Source organism: Diadema antillarum, unplaced genomic scaffold (assembly GCF_040938485.1).
Source record: "Diadema antillarum isolate AM-2024a unplaced genomic scaffold, OU_Dant_1.0 seq00000905_RagTag, whole genome shotgun sequence".
NCBI classification, from domain to species: Eukaryota; Metazoa; Echinodermata; class Echinoidea; order Diadematoida; family Diadematidae; genus Diadema; species Diadema antillarum.
The window spans coordinates 293,832-313,958 of NW_027271763.1; the positions used below are offsets into that span (position 1 = coordinate 293,832).

Here is a 20,127-nt window from a genome sequence, read left to right on the forward strand (position 1 = left end):
TTTACAATTTATTGTTCTTTTTGATTTCAGGCCAAGAAAGAAAGAAAGAAAGAAAGAAAGAAAGAAAAGAAGAAGAAGAAGAAGAAGAAGAAGAAGAAGAAGAAGAAATAGAAGAAGAAGATTTCATGAAGATTAAAATAGAGACTTCCGGCGATGACTGCACCAGTGCTGTTCCGATCTTTTTCATGCTTTTAAATAAATTTTCGTGAAAATCTGTAACAATTCTAATGTTTAGTAACAGTCCGCTTATGGTTAGAACTTTTACTACTTCGTTTGCTTGATTTTTCTCTATTTTGGAAGTTAACTGGAACACAGCTGAGTGAGTGAAATTATTGGTCAGTATCTAATTCCACACCGGCACCAGACGGTCGGGAGTCCTCGAGACGCAACAGTCTGAATCTCATTGGACGGTGAGTGCGGGACCGGTACGGTGGACGCAAGCGAAATCTAATTTTTCTATTTCACGTCACGAGCTGGCGGTATACAACTACCATGTACCAAAATGGCAGCTTCCACGAGTAAGCCACACGCTGCTAGCTCTGGAGAAACGTCAAAGGAATGTATCACATTCAATTCTCTGGTAAGTTGACGGCCCACATGTATTTCTCCAGAGTCTTAGTGACACTTTGGAGTGCGATCGATTCTGATATTTTATGCGGGATACTTTGTAAAGAAGCTTTGTTTTTAGTGTCACGAGTAGACAACGTGACACAAGGCAAAGGAACACAATGTACAGTCCCATATGTGTACTTTTGGGTTTGTTGTACAAGTATGTACAAGTATGCATATGATACCGTGGCGTGGCATCCTCCGTTCTCATCATTTTGTTGGGATTAACTCATACGTGATGCTCAAATTATTGTAACAGGTGACGAAAATGAAGCTGTAATAGGAATAGGACATAGCCTCCACATTTTATTCTGTTTTTTTCCCCAGCCCATCCAGGAGTAGACTCTAGATTTCTAGTATTTTACCAGTAAATTTAGGTGTAGACAACTAGTCTATATACTGTGTACTAACTAGGATATACGTTTATACTTATAGACTGTCTAAAAAAACAACAACAAACAAACAGAAAACTGAAGTTCTGCAGAAAGATAGATTAGATCTGGACGTGATCGTGATGCTGATGACAGCGATGTCCGGTCAACATTCTGAAGACTCTGAAGTAGAACCACTACACACTAGGCGCCTATGCTTGAATATATATTGTTACTTGCCTTAGTTATAGTCATCTACACAGACTTTGAATTATAAAAAGACCCTCTATCGGACTACTGCAGCATTCATTAATTTGAATTTATCTTTTATTCTTATGTTTGATTTCTCATTCACTTACCATTTTGTTTCGCTTTTTTAAACATTTTCTTTTATGTTTTTATATACACCTTTTTTGTAATCTCTCTCTCTCACAGGGTGTTGTGGATGTTCTCTGTGAGGCTTGCGAGAAGCTGAAATGGAAATCTCCATCAAAGATACAGGCAGAGTCCATACCCCTTGCTCTACAAGGTAAACGTGTCTTTCAAAGATCACCACCCACGCTCATCATCATTCTCCATTTTTGAGGCGTGTTGGTCCCCAATAACGGGGATGGGTGGATTTACCTCATTCTCACAGCAGCCAAGTGCTCTCCCACCTTCTCACCACCTCACTCGATTTTGGACGTCCTCCTTTCTCAAGCCAATCTTCCAATGCTCCTCCTCCACCTGTCTTTCTATGTTTTCTATGGTCCTCCTATCTTTCGTATCTCATTCGCTTTAAACTCTAACACTTTCCTCAACATGATCAGTATCCCACCTCAACCCATGCACATACAATACCAACACATGGCCATACAGTGTACCACTGCACTCCATTCACCCTTGCCAGCCGTTCCACTGATTCCTTCTACTCATGCATCTCCATCGTATCCTCTGTCTTCTTTTTTTAATCCATTAGCTTCACATCGTGTTTTGCTCTCACCATTGCTCTCTCTGTCCTCAAAATCACCATTTCACTTTCCCTCAAACATCACGTCTCACTCCAATACTACATTGCAGATCTCACTTAACTCTGATTTACCCTTCCTTTTATCTTCAAGGAAAACCTTTTCCCCACATACCGTACATGTAGTGACTCTCTGCATTCCATGAACTTCACCCAGCCAAGTCTTGTTCTTGTGGTTACAGCTGCTGAATATTCATCACTTGCATTCAAAACCCCCACCATTTCCATCTCATCACATTACCTTTCTACTTGTTCTACCAGCTCTAACTCCCTTCTTGTATCTTTCACCAAAAAGGAAAAAAAGAAAAAAAAAAGGAAAAAAAAAGTACTGGTAGTTATGTTTCATACAATACAGAAATAGTGGTGTTTTTTTGTGTGTGTGTGTGTGTGTGTGTGTGTGTATTTTACATTTTCAGTGCAGTTTTAGTCACATTCTAGGGTATTACAGTTATACTCATTTATTTTCAGACACATTTCAGATCTATATTGTATTTTACATGCAAACTTGATAATTGGGAAATGTACAAGGATGTAGTGAGGTACAATTGTATAAGTCATGGATACATGAACATGTACATGTAGCCCTAATTTTGATCAGTTTTTTTTTTTTTTTTTTTGCTAGCTCATTAAAAAAAAAAAAAAATCCAATTTCTTTCAAAATGAAACAATACATTTCAGCATGAAAATTAGCTTTTCTTTCCATTCTGGAAAACATAGAATGTTGATTTGATTTTAATCAATGTGTTTTTGTTTAAAGTGAAATTTCTCCCCATCTTTACTCTGTGTAGGAAGGGATATCATTGGTCTTGCGGAGACAGGGTCAGGGAAGACCGGAGCGTTTGCTCTGCCCATTCTTCAGGCCCTACTGGACACTCCCCAAAGACTCTTTGCTCTCATCCTCACCCCAACCAGGGAACTTGCCTTTCAGATCTCTGAGCAGTTTGAAGCCCTAGGCTCTACCATTGGCGTATCATGCGGTCAGTTGGAAAGGGATGAAGGGAATGACGTAACATGCATACATGCAAATATATATTCATACATACACGTTGATAGTAATGTATAGGTAGACATTTTAAGGTAGACAATTTCAGTAAGTATATGTTCATATTTTTTTTAAAAAAGATGATAGGAAAAGAGTTTCATAATAAAGCAAACTCAAGGCAGTGGTTCAGATGACAGATGAACAAGTTTGGTATTTATGTACAGGCCAGTAGCCAGGGGGGGGTGCGTCGGGTGCGTACGCACCCCCCCAAATTCTGAAAGGTCCACTTTTTCATAATAACGGTTTTTAGCAATTCTCAAGATAACAATCCAAATAAATATAAAGACACATTATATGCTACGTAAATGTGGAAGAGTACGTTTAACAATGTTAAAAATGATTGTACGATACCCTTTTGTTGTATGAACCATCGGATCGTCCCCATGCACACAAACACAAATGTTATGTATCAATTTGTGCGAGCTATTATTATATTGGCACTGCATGCCATGGCCCTTGGCGCGTGTGACCGGTGTTTTTTTTTTCCACTTTCCGCCCGAGTACGTGCGATTCGTGGATGACATTGAGGTTGACACTTGCATTTTTTTCACAGGAACAGAGGTAAGTGGATGAAAATCTAATAACCTCAAGTTTACATATATGATAAAAATTAAAGAAATTTCCTCTAAATTACTATAATCGAAAACCTGAGACATTTTATATCTACGTCTCACAAAGATATAGTACATGTATATATAAGTACATGTTGGCATGATAATGCCTGGGGATAGATTATTATGTCAACTATTTTCCATTATGAATGCATGCTCCAATCAAATTGTGAAAAGGTGGTCATGAATTAGCATTTCTTACGAACGATCAGGAGAGACAAAACAAAATGAAAGGCCTGTCTTAAAAACAAGACGTATTAGTACAAAAGATTTCTTGAGCCTGCACCGTTTCAGGCTCTGTTCTGGATACGGCGGTAGAAACTCATTCTTTTTTGTTGTTTATTTTATCATTATTTACTAATCTCTTTTCTAACTTACAGGTAGCGGATTTCTTTGCAGGCCAAATTCGGAAATGTACTGTTGATTATTACTTATACATTTTCTCATGTTGTGACAGTTCTATTGGTTCTCATTTTAAAGTGAGCCAAAACCTAAGAACATTCTCACTTATAATTTCCAAAGAGTATTATGCAGGCACGCAAACTCATTTTAGTTGTATTTCATTTAAATGTAATGGGTAAGAGGGTATGAGAGAGAATGGAAAGTGCTGAGCTATGAAGTAAAATAGTAAAGTAAAAAGTTTGTCAGATAGTATTACAAAAGAAACTCATTCTTTTTTGTTTGTTTATTTTATCATTATTTACTTATCTCTCTTCTAACTTAAAGGTAGTGGATCTCTTTGCAGCCCAAATTCGAAAATGCCTAGAGACAGCTAGTAACCAAATATGCTACTATAATTTAATAAATAAGAAATAACCATTCCAGTATGTATCTTAGTGTGCACAGTATAAGACAGATCAAATCAAATAGGAAAACATCTGAGCACTAAGCCTGAGGTCTGAATTTGCACTCAACTTCTTCCAATGGCTAACGGATGTTTAATTTTTGAATTTCACTGACCTCCAAATTTCACAAAGAAAACCTTCTTAGCATGATGGTTAATATGACATTTGACTGATATTGGAGATGTTTGCGAATCGGATCTACTACCTTTAATATCATTAAATCTAAAATGATTATTTGAAAGTTCGGAAATGCTGGAAATATCCTACCACAAGGAGGCAAAATATAAATGGTTCAAATTTACAATTCATTTTGTTTTTAAAATTTTCTTATTTATTTTCGTTTTTGACAAACTCGCATACCAACGGCTGATATACTGTATAGTAAAGTGAATGTTTCATCTTCCAAACAGCATCCAATGGGATGGAAAACTCCAACTGAAAGGTGGACACCGTGACCATACTCGCTAAAGAAAACGCGTAATAGGGGTCGTTTTTTTCTCACGGATTAGATGGAAAGTGTGATGTACGAGCGTATATAATCAAAGGGTATCAAAAAGGCCGAAATTTGGGACAATGGTGTATTGTTCAATCATGATGAAGTACTTCTTTAGGGTGCAGGAAACATTTATAAGGCGCGAAAAAATCATATGATCATTACTCGTTTAGGGGCCATTTTGAAAGTCCATGTATGAGCATGGTGTCCACCTTTTAATTGTCGCTACCCCTCCCGGGACAGTATCAAAGGACCGTTTTGTTAATTAACGCAATCCCCCCTTCCTTTAAAAATCCTGGCTTCAGGCCTGCTAACGCGGGTATACAATAGAAAAAATAAAAGTTAAAACAACACCAGGAAAATCACTATTCTCAATTTTGCGGCGCGCTACGCGCGCAGACTCTCGAACACAATTAAACTTTGCAACTTCCTGGCAAAATGAGTTTTTACTATTTCCTAGATGAAATACCGTAACGCGATTGCATGAAACAGACAAAATTACAAATTTCCTCGAGACTTTAAAACGTCATTAAAACAGTTAAAATTCACAATTTGCGGCGCGCTTTGCGCGCAAATTCTTATACAACTTTTGTAGTTCGGTCGTCCAAAGAATATATATATATATATATATATATATAATTGTGTGTGTATGTGTGTGTGTGTGTGTGTGTGTGTGTGTGTGTGTGTGTCATCATTGGTATTGGTACCGAAGGTCCGTTTTTTTTAGTGACCGCACCCCCCCCTTGAAAAATCCTGGCTACGGGCCTGATGTACTAAGTAGTGCTCAATTTGATTTCATGTTGGTGTATAAGTAAGTCTCAATAGTTGATCTTAGTGTATATTCATGATATTGGCCTAGAATAATGAGTGGAATGAAGGAAAATTTAATGTTACATGTGGAAGAGAGGTGAGCATGACATATTTGTATATCACTTCTTGATGTCATAAGAATCTAAAGCATTTTCAGAGATGGTAGCGCAGTTCCAACCTGTGATGAACTACATGCTGTATCCGTCAATATAAACTGACCATTATCCTATTGTTCTTTGTCCTGACAGTGGTCATTGTTGGAGGGATCGATATGATGACCCAGGCACTTCAGCTGGCAAAGAAACCTCACATAGTCATTGGTGAGCAAAATTTGTTGCTATTGCTTACAAATTATGGTATTTAGGGGGAGTGCATAACATGCAAGGTAGGCAGTCGTGTTCATTTTTAGAATAAATCGTCAGGAAAAAATGTAAATGACATAGTGAAATTTGTTCTTAGATATCTTGACAGTGATAGTGTAATATTCAAATTTTACATATGTGTGGGTTTTTCTTTTGTCATTTATGTGATCATTGCCATGTAAGACAGCAAAGATTCACTTTTTGTTGTTGTTGAGATTGCATAATTTAAGACATGCAGTAACTTCTTCATATTCTAATATATTTCCAGAATAATTTTAATGCAGTTCTATAGCAACAGTTAAAGCAGTTGTCTTGATTAGATTGTCCTCCATAGATTGTCCTTCATGCATTTGCAAAACTTAAGAAAGGATGTAGAGTATTATGGCATATCGTTTATGGCTCTCACCAAATCTTCCCAAGAGAAAGATACCTACAGCTGTACCTTCCAAACAAGTTTGCTATAACCAACAGCTATGATCTCTTCCTACAACCTCTCTCATCAGCCAATATCAATAGAGTTGATGGATGTATACTCAGTGTTTTGTATAACTTGTCAGATGAAATATTTGTATCTGGATAAATACATGCTCTGCTGATGTCGGGTACTTTATATAATTGCAATCTTTTTTTAAAATCGAACCTTTGTCATGTAGCAACCCCAGGACGTTTGGTTGATCATCTGGAGAATACAAAGGGTTTCAACCTCAGAGCACTGAAATACTTGGTAAGTTTGACAATATGTGACCCTGCACCACAAAACAAACAAAAAGTCGCCAGACATGAATTTTTAGTTAAGACCATATTCTGAAAGAGCAGACTTTAAGCTTTAAAATGATATATAACTCTCAGCTCAAATGGACTCTCCTAACTTATCTAAATATTGGAAAGAAAGCACAAACTCGGGAAAAGTGTGAACTGAGAAAATAGGCTCTGAAGTACAGTGTCTATTCAAGCGCTTAATCTTTACCAAACTGTGCTGGCTGTGTGATGAATGGGACAAAAAACAGGAAGTAAACCACCTGAGTAACAACAATGAAGGGATTATCAGATTAAACTGAAATTAAGCATGCCTCATTAACACATTCTGTCCATAATTAATGCCAACTTTCAAAGCAATAGCACTATCCTTTCAAACGTGATTAGAGTTGAAAGTGAAGAGCTTGTACAAGGTTTTTTAGAAATGAAAAAGGGACTCTAAAGACACACCTAATCACACCATTCTACCAAAAATGTTCAAGATAAACTGCTAAAAAACACACTTTCCCGCCCATTTTATGACCCCAAATTTTAGCATAATGTAAAAGAAGACTTGCTCTTTCAGAGAATATGAAAAAGTCAAGATCGGCTAGGTTGACCCATTTCACTTATTTTCAGTCCTCACGCAAACTCAGTGTGTGCGACTTTTTGTTCGTTTTGTGATGCACGGTCACATATGCAAACTGTTAGCCCCTTTTCTTACCATTCTATAAGAAGATGAAATGATCATGCTAGACCTACTGTTTTGTTTTAGCATGATTACTTTGAAATAAATCCTGTTTGCAGTAATGCCCACTCCTGCTTTAAATATTATAAGTTGTTATTAAATTTTATAAAATGGGTTCAAGGATGTAGCCAATAGGAAGCGCTGAAATGAGACACACCTCCTTCCTTTACTTCAGTACAACTGCACTGCCTGTAATCCTATGGTAGATTGCCGATCGTCTGTGCGCGCGGCGGCTCCTTTGATGAATTGCATGCATACGCGTACGCGCTGTCAATCCTGTAAACAACTTCTAGTTCGGGCTGCCGGCCGGCCGGCCTGTCTTCCCTTGTGCATAACATATGTGGCGTACGTACGTATACTGTACTGCTATACGTACACTTTGTACAGTACAGTAGACCAAGCGCTATGGGACCGGACGCGTACATGGAGTCACTTTGAAGAGCAAATCCAACGATTTAGCAGGTTAATTCTCACGCCGTTTTCAGAGTATGTTGTCTAGTAGGCCTATATGAGGAGTCTATATCAAGTCTTTAAGGTAAAGGGTGCATATTCTATGTAAAATAAGTAAGTTTTCATGCGGGTGTCCGGAAACCCAACCCCCCATTATACTTATAGTTATACTGTATGTGCGGGACTTCCGCGAGTGCGACGTGCGTAAAAGTTTGGGACGAACATCTTCGGACGTCTTGACCCACAAAGGTACGTGAAAAACGCTGAAAAATGATGTTAGTTTTCGAATTTTCGACCCATTTTATAAAACAAATGATGCACAGGATTATTTCGTGGCGTTAGTGTAGGCGTAGCTCACTCTCGGGTATTTACAATGTAGTGCAACATGCACTCGGCTTCGCCTCGTGCATGTTTCACAATTGTAAATACCCTCGAGTGCACTACGCCTACACTAACGCACTCTATCCTGTGCATCATTTGTATAATATTTCTTGTGTGTGTGTGTTTTTATTCTGTTTTTGATTCATTGGGCATGTTTGCCCTGGCATAATGTTCTCACTAATGAAGAATACACTAAATGAAGAAAGACAAAACAAGGAAAACAAAGTACATCTTCATATTCAGTATGTGTGGAACTCAAGTTTTGATACTTTCTCCAAGAAATTTGTCTTGCCTCTCTTCATTGTGACATGCTTTTTTTTATTCTCCATTTTTCCTCCTCTTCAAGGTGATGGATGAAGCAGATCGGATTCTCAACATGGACTTTGAGACTGAGATCGATAAGATCCTGAAGGTTATTCCAAAGCAGAGGAAGACTTACCTTTACTCTGCCACGATGACCAAAAAGGTATGGTGTCTCTCAAAGAACAGAAGCAAGGAAAAACAAAAACATATACTCCTTTTTTGGACTCTTTTAAAACTTCTAGCTTCTGTTTTGTGTTGCTATTGAAAGTAGTAGATGACAGTGTAACATCTGTTTTTATTTATTATCTGTTCTTGAAACAGGTGCACAGTTGTGTCATAGACAATATACCATCTACTGACTAAAAAAAAAAAAGAAAAAAAAAGAAAAAAAATTCCAGAGAACAATTCATTAGTTTACAGGCTGAATAGTCCTGTACAAATGATTTCACAATCGGTGTATTTGCATGTTGAATTCAGAAATTGTGTCCTTTCTCTGTAATGCTGCAAGTCTTCTTATTCATTAAAAAACACAATAGAAAAAGAGATGGATTAACCCACATAGATCATCCAATGATGGGCATTACTATGATTTATACATGCTGTAGGTCGCCAAACTACAGAGGGCGTCCCTCCAAGACCCTGTCAAAGTGGAAGTTTCAACAAAGTACCAGACTGTCGACAAACTGCAGCAGTTCTACATTTTCATTCCAGCAAAGTACAAGGTGATATACTCATTTAACAAGGTTGTGTTTGCTTATCATGTTTACTTGTATTCTTTAGTCTCTACCATCTGTGTTTCTTACTCTTAAAAAGGCAGCGATATCTTCGGCTCCTGTAATAGTTGTATTTCAGCATGATAACATTTTTAGCAGATGATGAAATGAGGTACTGTAAAAGTGTAAATTTTTGCGCATTTCGCACAACCAGAAACTAGTGCGAAAATAAAAGCATGCTAATATTTTTGCTTGCAATACGTTTCAGTAGTTGATGTGATTCCACGAAATTAAAAACACGCGAAACTCTTCTTACCCGGCCGAGTGCAAAAAATTAGTTGCGCAAAAATATCCACTTTTACAGTAATGGGAAAAGGAAAACATGTGTCATCAAAGTTATAGAGGTAATATCATTGCATTATTTTGCTTGTTTGACATTTCCATCCCAAACCAGGATTGTTACTTGGTGTCCATTCTGAACGAGCTGGCGGGCAACTCATTCATGGTCTTCTGTAGCACCTGCAACAACACCCAGAGAGTTGCCCTGCTGCTCCGCAACCTCGGCTTCACCGCCATCCCCCTCCATGGGCAGATGAGCCAGGTGGGTGTGTGGTGGTGGTTTGAGGAGAAGTGGTTGGTATGGTGGTAGTGGTAGGAAAGGAGAAACATTTGGTGGATTTTGGTGGACATTTGGTGGATTTTGGTGGACATTTGGTCCCCTCCATGGACAGATGAGCCAGGTGGGTGTGTGGTAGAAGTGAGAGTGATGGTGATGGTTGTTGCAGGAGAGTGGTTAATGTGGGGTTAGTGGTAGGAAAGGAGAAACAGTTGGGTCAGGTGGGTGTGTGGTAGAAGCGAGAGTGGTGGTAGTGGTGGTGGTTGGTATGGTGGAAGTGGTAGGACAGGAGAAACATTTGGTGGATTTTGGTGGACATTTGGTCCCCTCCATGGACAGATGAGCCAGGTGGGTGTGTTGTAGAAGCGAGAGTGGTTGTTGTGGTGGTGGTTCCAGGAGAAGTGGCTGATATGGGATTAGTGGTAGGAAAGGAGAAAAAGTTGGTGGAATGATGGTGGTAGTAAACCAAAAAGAAGTGGTTGGTGCAGCAGTTGTGGTAATAAGACAAATGGTGGGTATGACTGTGGTGATAAAACAGAAGTGGTTGATGTGGTGGTAGTGGTAATGAAAAAAGAAGTCGTTGGTATGATTGAAGTGGTAATAAAACAAATGGTGGGTAAGACTGGTGATAAAATAGAAGTGGTTGGTGTGGTGGTAGTGGTGATAGAAGTATAGTGGTCAGTGTGGTAATAGTGGTGGGAAAAGGAAAGTGATTGGAAGGGTAGTAGTGGTAGGCAGTAGGAGAATGAGAAATGGTCAGTGGGGTGGCAGTGGTAGGAAAATGAGAAGTAGTTGATATGACAGTAGTAAGGGTTGTTGCGGTAGTAATGATGAAATATGGCGACAAAGTTAACTCTTTATATGCTGGGTTTGCACACTGGACTCTGTTGACGCCATGCTAAGTTTGCATATTCTTCTCAAACCCACAAACCCACCCAAACTGAGCCAAAATGGCACAGCACAATGAAAAGATTTTTCATGATTCCAGGAACAATCATAGATTTTTCATATAATTTACATCGAAGCAAAGCTTGCCATTTTCTCTACAACTTTGCTCATTGCATGTCCCGGGTAACAGAAATCTATAAAAGTTACATAGATTTGAAAAACAGCATGTTTTCCCAAAGCATGGCTACGTTGGTGTACTCAGAATAATGTGGCACAGAACGGGTTTCTGCCATGGCACATAAAGAGTTAATGTGGTAGCAGTGGAAGTAGTAGTGCTGGATGTGATGGTAGTGAAAGGGTATAAAGTAAAGGTTTATGACTTACAATGTAAAGGTTTATGAAGAACATGTACGTAAACTTTGTATGTTTGTTTGCCATTATCATCCTGGTTCCAAATGGATGATTTGTATAAAGTTGCTCTCAATTTGATATTTCTCATTCTGTCTTGGAATTGCATCTCCCACAGTCCAAGAGGCTTGGGACTCTCAACAAGTTCAAGGCCAAGAGTCGCTCCATTCTAATTGCTACTGATGTTGCCAGCAGGTGAGTAAAACCATCTTGAGGGATGGGGGGAGGGGGGTCTTAGGGGGAGAAGGTATAACCCTGAGGCGACACTCCCAATAGAGAAACAGGTTGCAGAGACTTTATGCATGAAGACATAGGAAATATATTGATTAATATTTTGTGAGAATCCAATAAACTGGCAAGAATTCAACAATTGTATAATTTTTTTCTGACTTCAGGCAGGAAAAATAAAAATGGAGCACAAGTTGTTCTCAATTAAATGCCAATGATATAGCCTATGTGGTAAACCTACATTTACTCATCTTTTCCATTAACCCTAATCAGGCTGGGGGGGGGGCGGAATCCGCCCCCCCTCGACATTTCGCGCAATATCTTCGCAACGCGATAAGCTCCCGCCGCGATGTTTCATGACTTTCATGACTATCGCGCAACTTTTGAGACCCAAATTGTTGCGCCCGCGCATACCGTTTTGATGCGACGCCCGTTTGAAAAAAATTTGTCAACCCCAAAATTGCTCCAAAACGTGATTTTGTGTGCAAATCCAATGCAAATTATGTTTTTTCAATTAATTCACATAAAAATTCATATCTTCACTTAGAATGGCCGAAATTAATTTATTTTAGCATAATAATGCTTCGAAAAATGTCTTTGACAAATTTTGGCCAAAAAACAAACAAAAACAAAAGGTCAAAAAACAAAGAAATACATAAGAAATTCAAAAAACAATAAAATACATAAGAAATTAATTTCGATACAGATTTTTTTTTGTCCTATGTCTCAGAAGAATGATACAAGAAACATTTTTAAAAAGAAATTAGCTTAATTGGAGCATTAATAAGTGATTTAGAGCCCAAAACTGATTTTATGCATAAATTACAATAATTAATTAATATAAAATATAAGAAAAATTTTTCGGAGAAAACAACCATACATTTTGATAGAATACGTCGCGGGCGTCGCGTGTGCCGATTTTTGGCGCGATAGCGCGTTCCATGGGCGAGATCTGAAGGGGGGGGCGGAATCCCCCCCCCATACATTGTACATGAACTTAATTGTGCATAAATGTGTTATGTCCTTGAGCAACCTCACATTGTAAATTGGAAGCATTCCGAGTGTAATGCTGGATTAAAAGTTGTTTTTCAGCCATCAACATCTTTATATCAGTGCCCTTGCATTCTGTGAATGCAGTAGTACCATACTGGGGGATTTCAAGTTCGGTGCTGGTGCTACATTGTAGTGCTAGTGCTATCTCAGCACTAGCTTTGTTAATCTGACCGTCTGTGTTGGAGCTCGATTTAAGGCTGTTATTTGGGGGCTAGCACTAACACTAGCACCAAACTTGAAATCACCCACTGTGACTCAGGCAAACCACCAGCTGACTGGTGTTAGCAAGAAATGACCATTTATAAACTTTCCATCCATCTTTGTTTTTTTCTTCACAGAGGACTGGACATTCCTCACGTGGATTGTGTTGTCAACTTCGACATTCCTACTCACTCAAAGGTGACAAAGTGATTTCAGATTAAATGCATCTTGCTTGCCTGTATTTGCGTGTGTGTGGGGGTGGGGGGATGGGGGAGGGGTGAGGTGGGACAAGTATAGGAATGTGTATTTGACAGTGTGAAACTTTAAAAGTGAGTAGAGTATCAGATATTAGTAGGAACCACAGGACCCTTCATGTCAGATTGTTGTGTCTATTGAATGCTCCATTAATTTTTTTTTTTTGTGGAGAAATAAGAAATAGTCACTTAATTTTATTTCAGTTCATGGTATGTTGAGAATATTGGTCCTTGTGCCTTACCCCCTATGATATAAAATTGTTCTTCTTTGTCTTGTGGAAGTAATGTTTGTTTATTTGTTTCTATAGATTGCATTTTTTTTTTTGGGGGGGGGGGCAATTGAGGATTATCTTCAGAAATATGAAAGCTATTATGAGATACCCAAAGAAGATGATGACTTGAGTTGTTAGCATTATAATGGTCATAATTGTAGTGTTTTTGTCGTCTGTCCAACTCTGCTTAACCCATTGAGGACGGGCTCATTTTGCTAAAACATGCATTTCCCATAGACACCTGCCGGAGTATACTCGGGACTCGTCCTCAACAGGTTAAAAATTAAAATACCAGTCCGTCATTGCATAAACATGGTAGTATACCATTTGTTATGTTATCCATGGGACAGAACTCTCTCCAACAGGTTAACATTTTCAGGTGAACCTTTTCAAGTCAACAAACAACAACGGGAAGAAGTAGCAAAATCAGGGCAGCTAACCTGTTGAGGACGAACTGATTTTGCTACATGTACAACACGTATTTCCCTAATAGACACTTGCCGGAGTATACTCTGGACTCGTCCTCAACAGGTTAGATTTGCTCTTAATATTTCTTTACTGTGTGTTCTCTGCATGTTTCCTTCATGACCTTCTCTCTGGGTAAATCTTCCCCCTCATAGGACTACATCCACAGAGTGGGGCGGACTGCTCGTGCTGGACGCTCGGGCAAGGCAATCACATTTGTCACACAGTGAGTCTCAGTCACAATTTTTTTGCTGTGATGTCATTTAACAGATGATGTGGTTAGTTCCATCACTTTCTCATCATAAGTCCAATTTAGATGATGACATTTATTCACCTTATACATTGCACCAACACAAGCTATATCAAAAGAGTTGCAGCATTATTGATACAAACATTATACCAGTGTAGATGTAATGAGCAGAGGAATCACAGAAGTCTATTGATTTTAATGTCATGCCTCGACTATTGTCTTTTAGATACGATGTTGAATTGTACCAGAGGATAGAGCAGCTGATTGGTAAGAAGCTTCCCCTCTTCAAGACAGAGGAGGAGGAGGTCATGATGCTGATGGAGAGGGTGTCGGAGGCCCAGCGATACGCCAAGATGGTGAGTCCTCTTGGGTGTAGACATCACTGGTGGTAGGTCTGGTCTGCCCACTCTGGTGGGCTTCTCTGTTAACCTGTTCCTCTCGCAATCCTTCGAGATGATTCAATGCCCCGAAATGAGCTTCTTTTTTGCGGGACGACAGAAGATGGATAGGTTGGTAATCCACCTGGGCAAAAGCAGTCAAGCGGTACATGTATCCCCTTTCCATGGACAACTCCATGTTTGATTGATGGGGCGTGAGGAATGAATAGAGCATGGGCTGATGGGCTCGCAAACTCTTTTTGTTACACACAAAAGAAGCACATGAATGTAACAAGGACCTCAAAATCATGACAATGACCTTGTTATGTAAGGTTTCTCACTATGATTACAAAAAAATAAATGAAGATATATAGAGAGTTAGGCTGTGCCATATCACTATGTACATATTCCATGGCACTGAGTTCTTCAGAGAATACTGACAGGTACAGTGAACTCCCATTATAACCAAGTCCTCGGGACTGGCAGTTTTCTTTCGTTATATCGAAATTTCATTATAACCAAACAAATGAACAATGAAAAACATACAGCAGATCATGTTGCGGCCTGAATTTTTATTTCGTTGTTACTGGAATTTTGTTATAACCGTGTGTGTTATAGCGGGAGTGTACTGTAGTGGACTATTATTGCACAATGTATAGTAACCATGGAGGTGTGTGCTACCAGTGCTGGTTTGTTAAAATGTGATTTTACATTCGTTGTGACACACAGGAAATGAAGGACACAGATGACAAGAGGAAAGGAAGGGGCAAAGGTCGCGAGGCGGAGGAGGACAGTGAAGACTTCATGGGGGTCAGGAAGAAGATGAAGGTCAAACACAAAGGGAAGAGATAAAGCGCAGTGACCCTTTGAGGAAGCCCAGCCTCCAAAAAACAGACTCTGTTTACCAGGAAAAGGACTTTGAGGACTCAGAAGGTCAAAGGTCAAGCTACATGTACACTCATTGGAAAGTTGGTGTTACTTGCCACTTGGGAATAATTGGTCTACTTGCTTCTGAATTGCAAAATGAAATGAGGTATATTTGGCAACAGATAGGCCTATATCCTCACTGATAGCAGGATACACAGGTCAGCAGTTATCCAAGGCATGGAGATAATGTGTAGTGTTTGCAAGGGGTGTATTCTCTTTTATATTGGTCCCACACTATTGCCTTTCTTGTTAGTAATGGAAGTTCTGTGCTTCAGTACATGTACTCCATGAATTACGCTTAGCAATTATCTCCACTGTATTGGACACTCTGCTGTGTTTGGCCAGTCTCAACCATATTGACCACGCAAGTACAATTGTATAGGCAGGACCATCCAGTGAACTATGTTTCATAATGCATGTACATGTACGTGAGCTGCTGGTTCCTTGATAGCAACTGGCATTTACCAATCATCTCTTTAGGAAACCAGCCACTGTACTCAAAAGCCTGCATTATACATATGAAGTGAGGACATTAATGAATGGACATCTCATTTGTCACTGTATAAGGTATTTACAGTTTCCACTTCTATCATTTTTTTTTTTAAATGTGACACCATCTTCTTACTCAGTTCCAGTTGAATGATATGATATTCATAGTCTCAAAATCACAATTTATAAGGTAGGCAGGTGCTCTACTTTAGGGCAAACCCGGTCTTCGAAACCTGGATATTTTTTGTTTTCGTGTGCCAAGCAGTGAGGCATTTATTACATCAGTATCCCAAAAATAGTAGGGGAAAAAAAATATATTTTTATTTTGTTGTTGCTGTTGTTGTTTGGTAGGTTCCCTATATCAGATCTCTGTAGAGCAAGTTCTCCTGAATCTTCACATACTCGGATAGGCCTCCGACTAGCTTGGCTGCATCACAAGGTGCATTCTTTGTGAAATACTCTCTTGATGTCGGAGTAATTGCAGGAGAATTGAGTAGAAAGTCATCAGAAGAGATAGAGTCAGGCTACCAGAGAGAGAGAGAGAGAGAGAGAGAGAGAGGGGGGGGGGGGGGGGGCAAGCCTCACCTAGAGGGCATCAAGAGATATTTTAATGTTGAAATATTTCTGAACTAAAACCTTTGAAAATTTTGCGCCAAGGAAACCCCCATTATATCAAGTTTGCCCGAATAGGATTGCTGATTTTATGTCGTTATAACTGTAACCTCATAAATGCATGAGAAAAAAAATGACCATCAAAATGCAGTAATGTGAAATGGGGACCACTGAATGCATTAGAAGCGGTACCCCGTAGTAAACAAGCTCGTTATATACAATTGTATATCACAGTGTTTCCCTGTACCAGCGTTTGATAGTGAAAATCACAACCGATCACCAGAGCTCTGGTCCAAAAGAAAATGTGTATGCATATCTTTCTTCTCTTTTTTCGCTCTGATGCCCCCATTGGTGAATCTCAGCAGACCACCGTCTAGGCGGCAACGGAATTCTTCAGTGAGAGTATTACACTGGTTAAGCTTTTCTTTCTCACCTCATGAATAGTCATCGTAAATCTCACAAGGTCCTTGAGCCAATTTGCTCAAGCGATATATTTGAGCTTCTCAGCACAGAGAAAGGAGTCTGTGGTCATTTCTGTTCATTGTTGTGTCTGGCGTGGCCTGTACAGCCATTTTTTGTGTCTTTTCTGTCTATGCTTTTATCTAACTGAGTTTTGCTTTTAGACGAAATATTTTGACAGAAGATTTATGTCGGAATGAGTACATGTACCCGGAGAGGAGTACAATGTACCACACTGTATGTGTATTTGTAAATCCATGCCATGGTATTACTATGCCATGATATCAGAACAAGGAGAAGACGGTTTTTACCATGACATGATTAAATGATTATATTCTTACGCCAAGATTCATCTGTGTTTATTTGCCTGCTTTGGATTTTGCTTTGTGAAATTGTATGGTTTTGAAGAGTAATACAGTACTGTATTATTTTGTAAACTCTGATCTAACATACAGTTCTATTTCCCGAGAGGTGTGAATAACGTAGGCCTACTCAAAGATACTATACATGTATTGACAGTGCTGTCGATGATTCTGTGAAACAACTCACACACGCAAACACACACTCGCTCACGCACACACACACACACACACACACACACATACACACACGCACACTGTACATGTATCATAACGAGTCATGCCAGTGAAGCACCCCTGAAATTTTGTGCTTGATGTAGCCCTATACTCTTTTTCATTAAAGGTGACCTCCGGATGATTTTCAGACTTACATTTGAACAGCTATAAATCAATTAAACTGAGTACAGAGTTTCAGAATTTATAGTGATTGGGATAAGGAATGAGAATGTTTTCATAATTTATAACAAATTGCAATGAACAAGGATGATGACATGCCAGCCTCACCATAAGAATGATAAGAATGCATGAGTTGGGGCTCATGCAAGGAAGCAGAACAAAAGAAGAAGGCACGCATAGATTTTTCACAGGTGAACTTGTTGAGCAAGTGGTATTGTCATGGAATTACACTGCTACATTTATGAAATATATGAGGCTCTGATGTCATCAACACTGGTCAGTGTAATTTGTTTAAGATTTTCAATTTATTGGTTTCTCTGCTCAAGGACCACAATAAATTCACGAATCTATACATGGAGCTGTTGATTTTTGTACTTCATGATGTGAAATTATGAAAATCGTCCGGAATGTCCCTTTAACTCCTTTTTCTCCCTCCTCGGCAATTTTTTTCCCCCTCTATCGCTCATGGTATGTATATGTACAGTTGTATAAGGACGCTTCAGGTTTGTTCACGTGAAAAGCAACACACTGGTTTACTTAAATACACGTTTTCTGTGCATTCTTTCCTGACGGCCGGAAAGCTTACGCGAAACTTTTATACCCGATTGGAGCACTTTAAAATAATATAGATTCCAAGTATAATTGACAGGTAATCAATAGGAACGTTTGAAATGAATATCCCAGATCAACAAATCCACATCATTTTACTTGATTCAGGTAAGTTGCTTTGTCTTTTCATTTAAACGATGTCCTTTTCAAGTGAATATCAAAGAGAACAAAAGCGTACAAGCACACACACACACACACACACACACACACACACACACACACACACACACACACACACAAATCGAGGAGTGAGGCAAGAAAAAAGTAACGAAGTGTCCCGAGGAACAAGGACTAATTTTTACAAATTTCTGACTTTGCTGACAAACATTGCCTACTCTTCTCAAATTCAGTGTGTACGTATGAAATTGGTATACAGTGTGTGATGGATCTAATGGCTGTGGACTTGTTGATTCAACTGGACGATAGCACGGCAAAATCACACACAAAATCAATGCAAATTCGCAAGAAAATGAAGTGTTGAAACTTTAATCCAGTGATGAATATCACTTACAGAGCTCCACAGAGAAATTCATATCGAGCGAAACATATTGATAACTTATAGGGTACAAAGTGTGATAAAAAACAAACCACGATCATTATGCATTCCTTTTATGCTTTTGTAATACCACGTGTTTCGGATGAATCCGTGAAGGAGGGGAAACTTTCTCCAAAAAGACGGCAGTAATATTGCCGTCTTTTGGAGAGAGTTTTCCACCTTTAGGGATTTATGCAAAACACATGAGAATATATATTCCCGTGGTTGTATGACGTGTCGCTTCGAAAGCCGCAAGGTAAAAAAAAAAAAAAAAGGGGGGGGGGGTAGGGCAAACAAAACAAAACGAAAACAAAACAAAACCAAACCAAACCAACAAAAAACAACTGAACAAAAAAGAAAAAGTAATGGAGGAAGGTAGTTTCACCTTGTTTTAAGTATCAGGAGTAATAAGAATCCATGTTTTTGCCTTCATAGCACATTGAATACCTCACAAGGAATGTCGTTTATGTGTGACTGGGAAACGATAATGAACGTACAAATGTATTCTGTTACTCTGTATGTCAGAAAAGAAATTAGAGACACAACTTTAGAAGAGACTAGAGAAGAGATGCTGTCTCTTGTCATTTAAAGAGCCAGATATCGAAAACCATCGCTGCCCATGCATGCAGACAAGACGTCTAGAATAGGTTACTTGTATTTGCGAGTGTCGCTTTTGAAGACTGTAATTCAACGTGTTTGTTTATTTTAAATTCATTTGTCTATTTTTTTTAATGCTTCTTTAAAAAAAACCCGGGTTTTTCATATCAGAGAACCAAGGAATGGAACCGATTGCCTGTAGGGATTTAAAGGACATGTCTTTTTACCAAATTACTCAGTACTGAATAAAAATCATTTCAGCCGTACATTTCAGTAAACTGATAATATGATGTGTACAGGTTATAGATGTTTCTTTATGGCGCTTTTTTTATTGAATCATATTTTAAGGGTTTTTTTTGTATAAAAAGTGTTCCTATATACATTGTAATAATGTTATGTTACATGCATGGACTTGTGGAATAACAGCCTTGGCGAAAGGAAAATGAAATGAAAATGAAAATGAAAATGAAAATGAAAATGAAAATGAAAATGAAAATGAAAATGAAAATGAAAATGAAAATGAAAATGAAAATGAAAATGAAAATGAAAATGAAAATGAAAATGAAATGAAATAAAATGAAAGGAAAATGAAATTAAATGAAGTGAAATGAAATGATATGAAATGAAATGTAATGAAATGGGTGTCTGCAATA

At 38.6% G+C, this 20,127-nt stretch overlaps 1 protein-coding gene across 1 annotated transcript; it reads left to right on the forward strand.

Annotated features, from left to right (window-relative positions):
• The first annotated feature begins 502 nt into the window (after positions 1-502).
• Positions 503-16,205, forward strand: LOC139741122 (probable ATP-dependent RNA helicase DDX47). Its single transcript, XM_071651709.1, has 13 exons — positions 503-580; positions 1,416-1,509; positions 2,775-2,963; positions 6,036-6,107; positions 6,803-6,873; positions 8,810-8,929; positions 9,372-9,488; positions 9,934-10,080; positions 11,510-11,586; positions 13,011-13,071; positions 14,020-14,090; positions 14,341-14,470; positions 15,221-16,205. Exons 1-13 carry the CDS (start codon positions 503-505, stop codon positions 15,341-15,343), a joined length of 1,350 nt encoding a protein of 449 aa, XP_071507810.1. The 3' UTR covers positions 15,344-16,205.
• Positions 16,206-20,127: the final 3,922 nt, after the last annotated feature.

Excerpts from the sequence above, each read along its gene's own strand:
- LOC139741122 (XM_071651709.1), top strand. The coding sequence starts at position 503 with ATGGCAGCTTCCACGAGTAAGCCACACGCTGCTAGCTCTGGAGAAACG. Across the intron at positions 1,510-2,774 it reads CATACCCCTTGCTCTACAAG|GAAGGGATATCATTGGTCTT; the intron begins GTAAACGTGTCT and ends TACTCTGTGTAG. Across the intron at positions 14,471-15,220 it reads CCCAGCGATACGCCAAGATG|GAAATGAAGGACACAGATGA; the intron begins GTGAGTCCTCTT and ends TGTGACACACAG.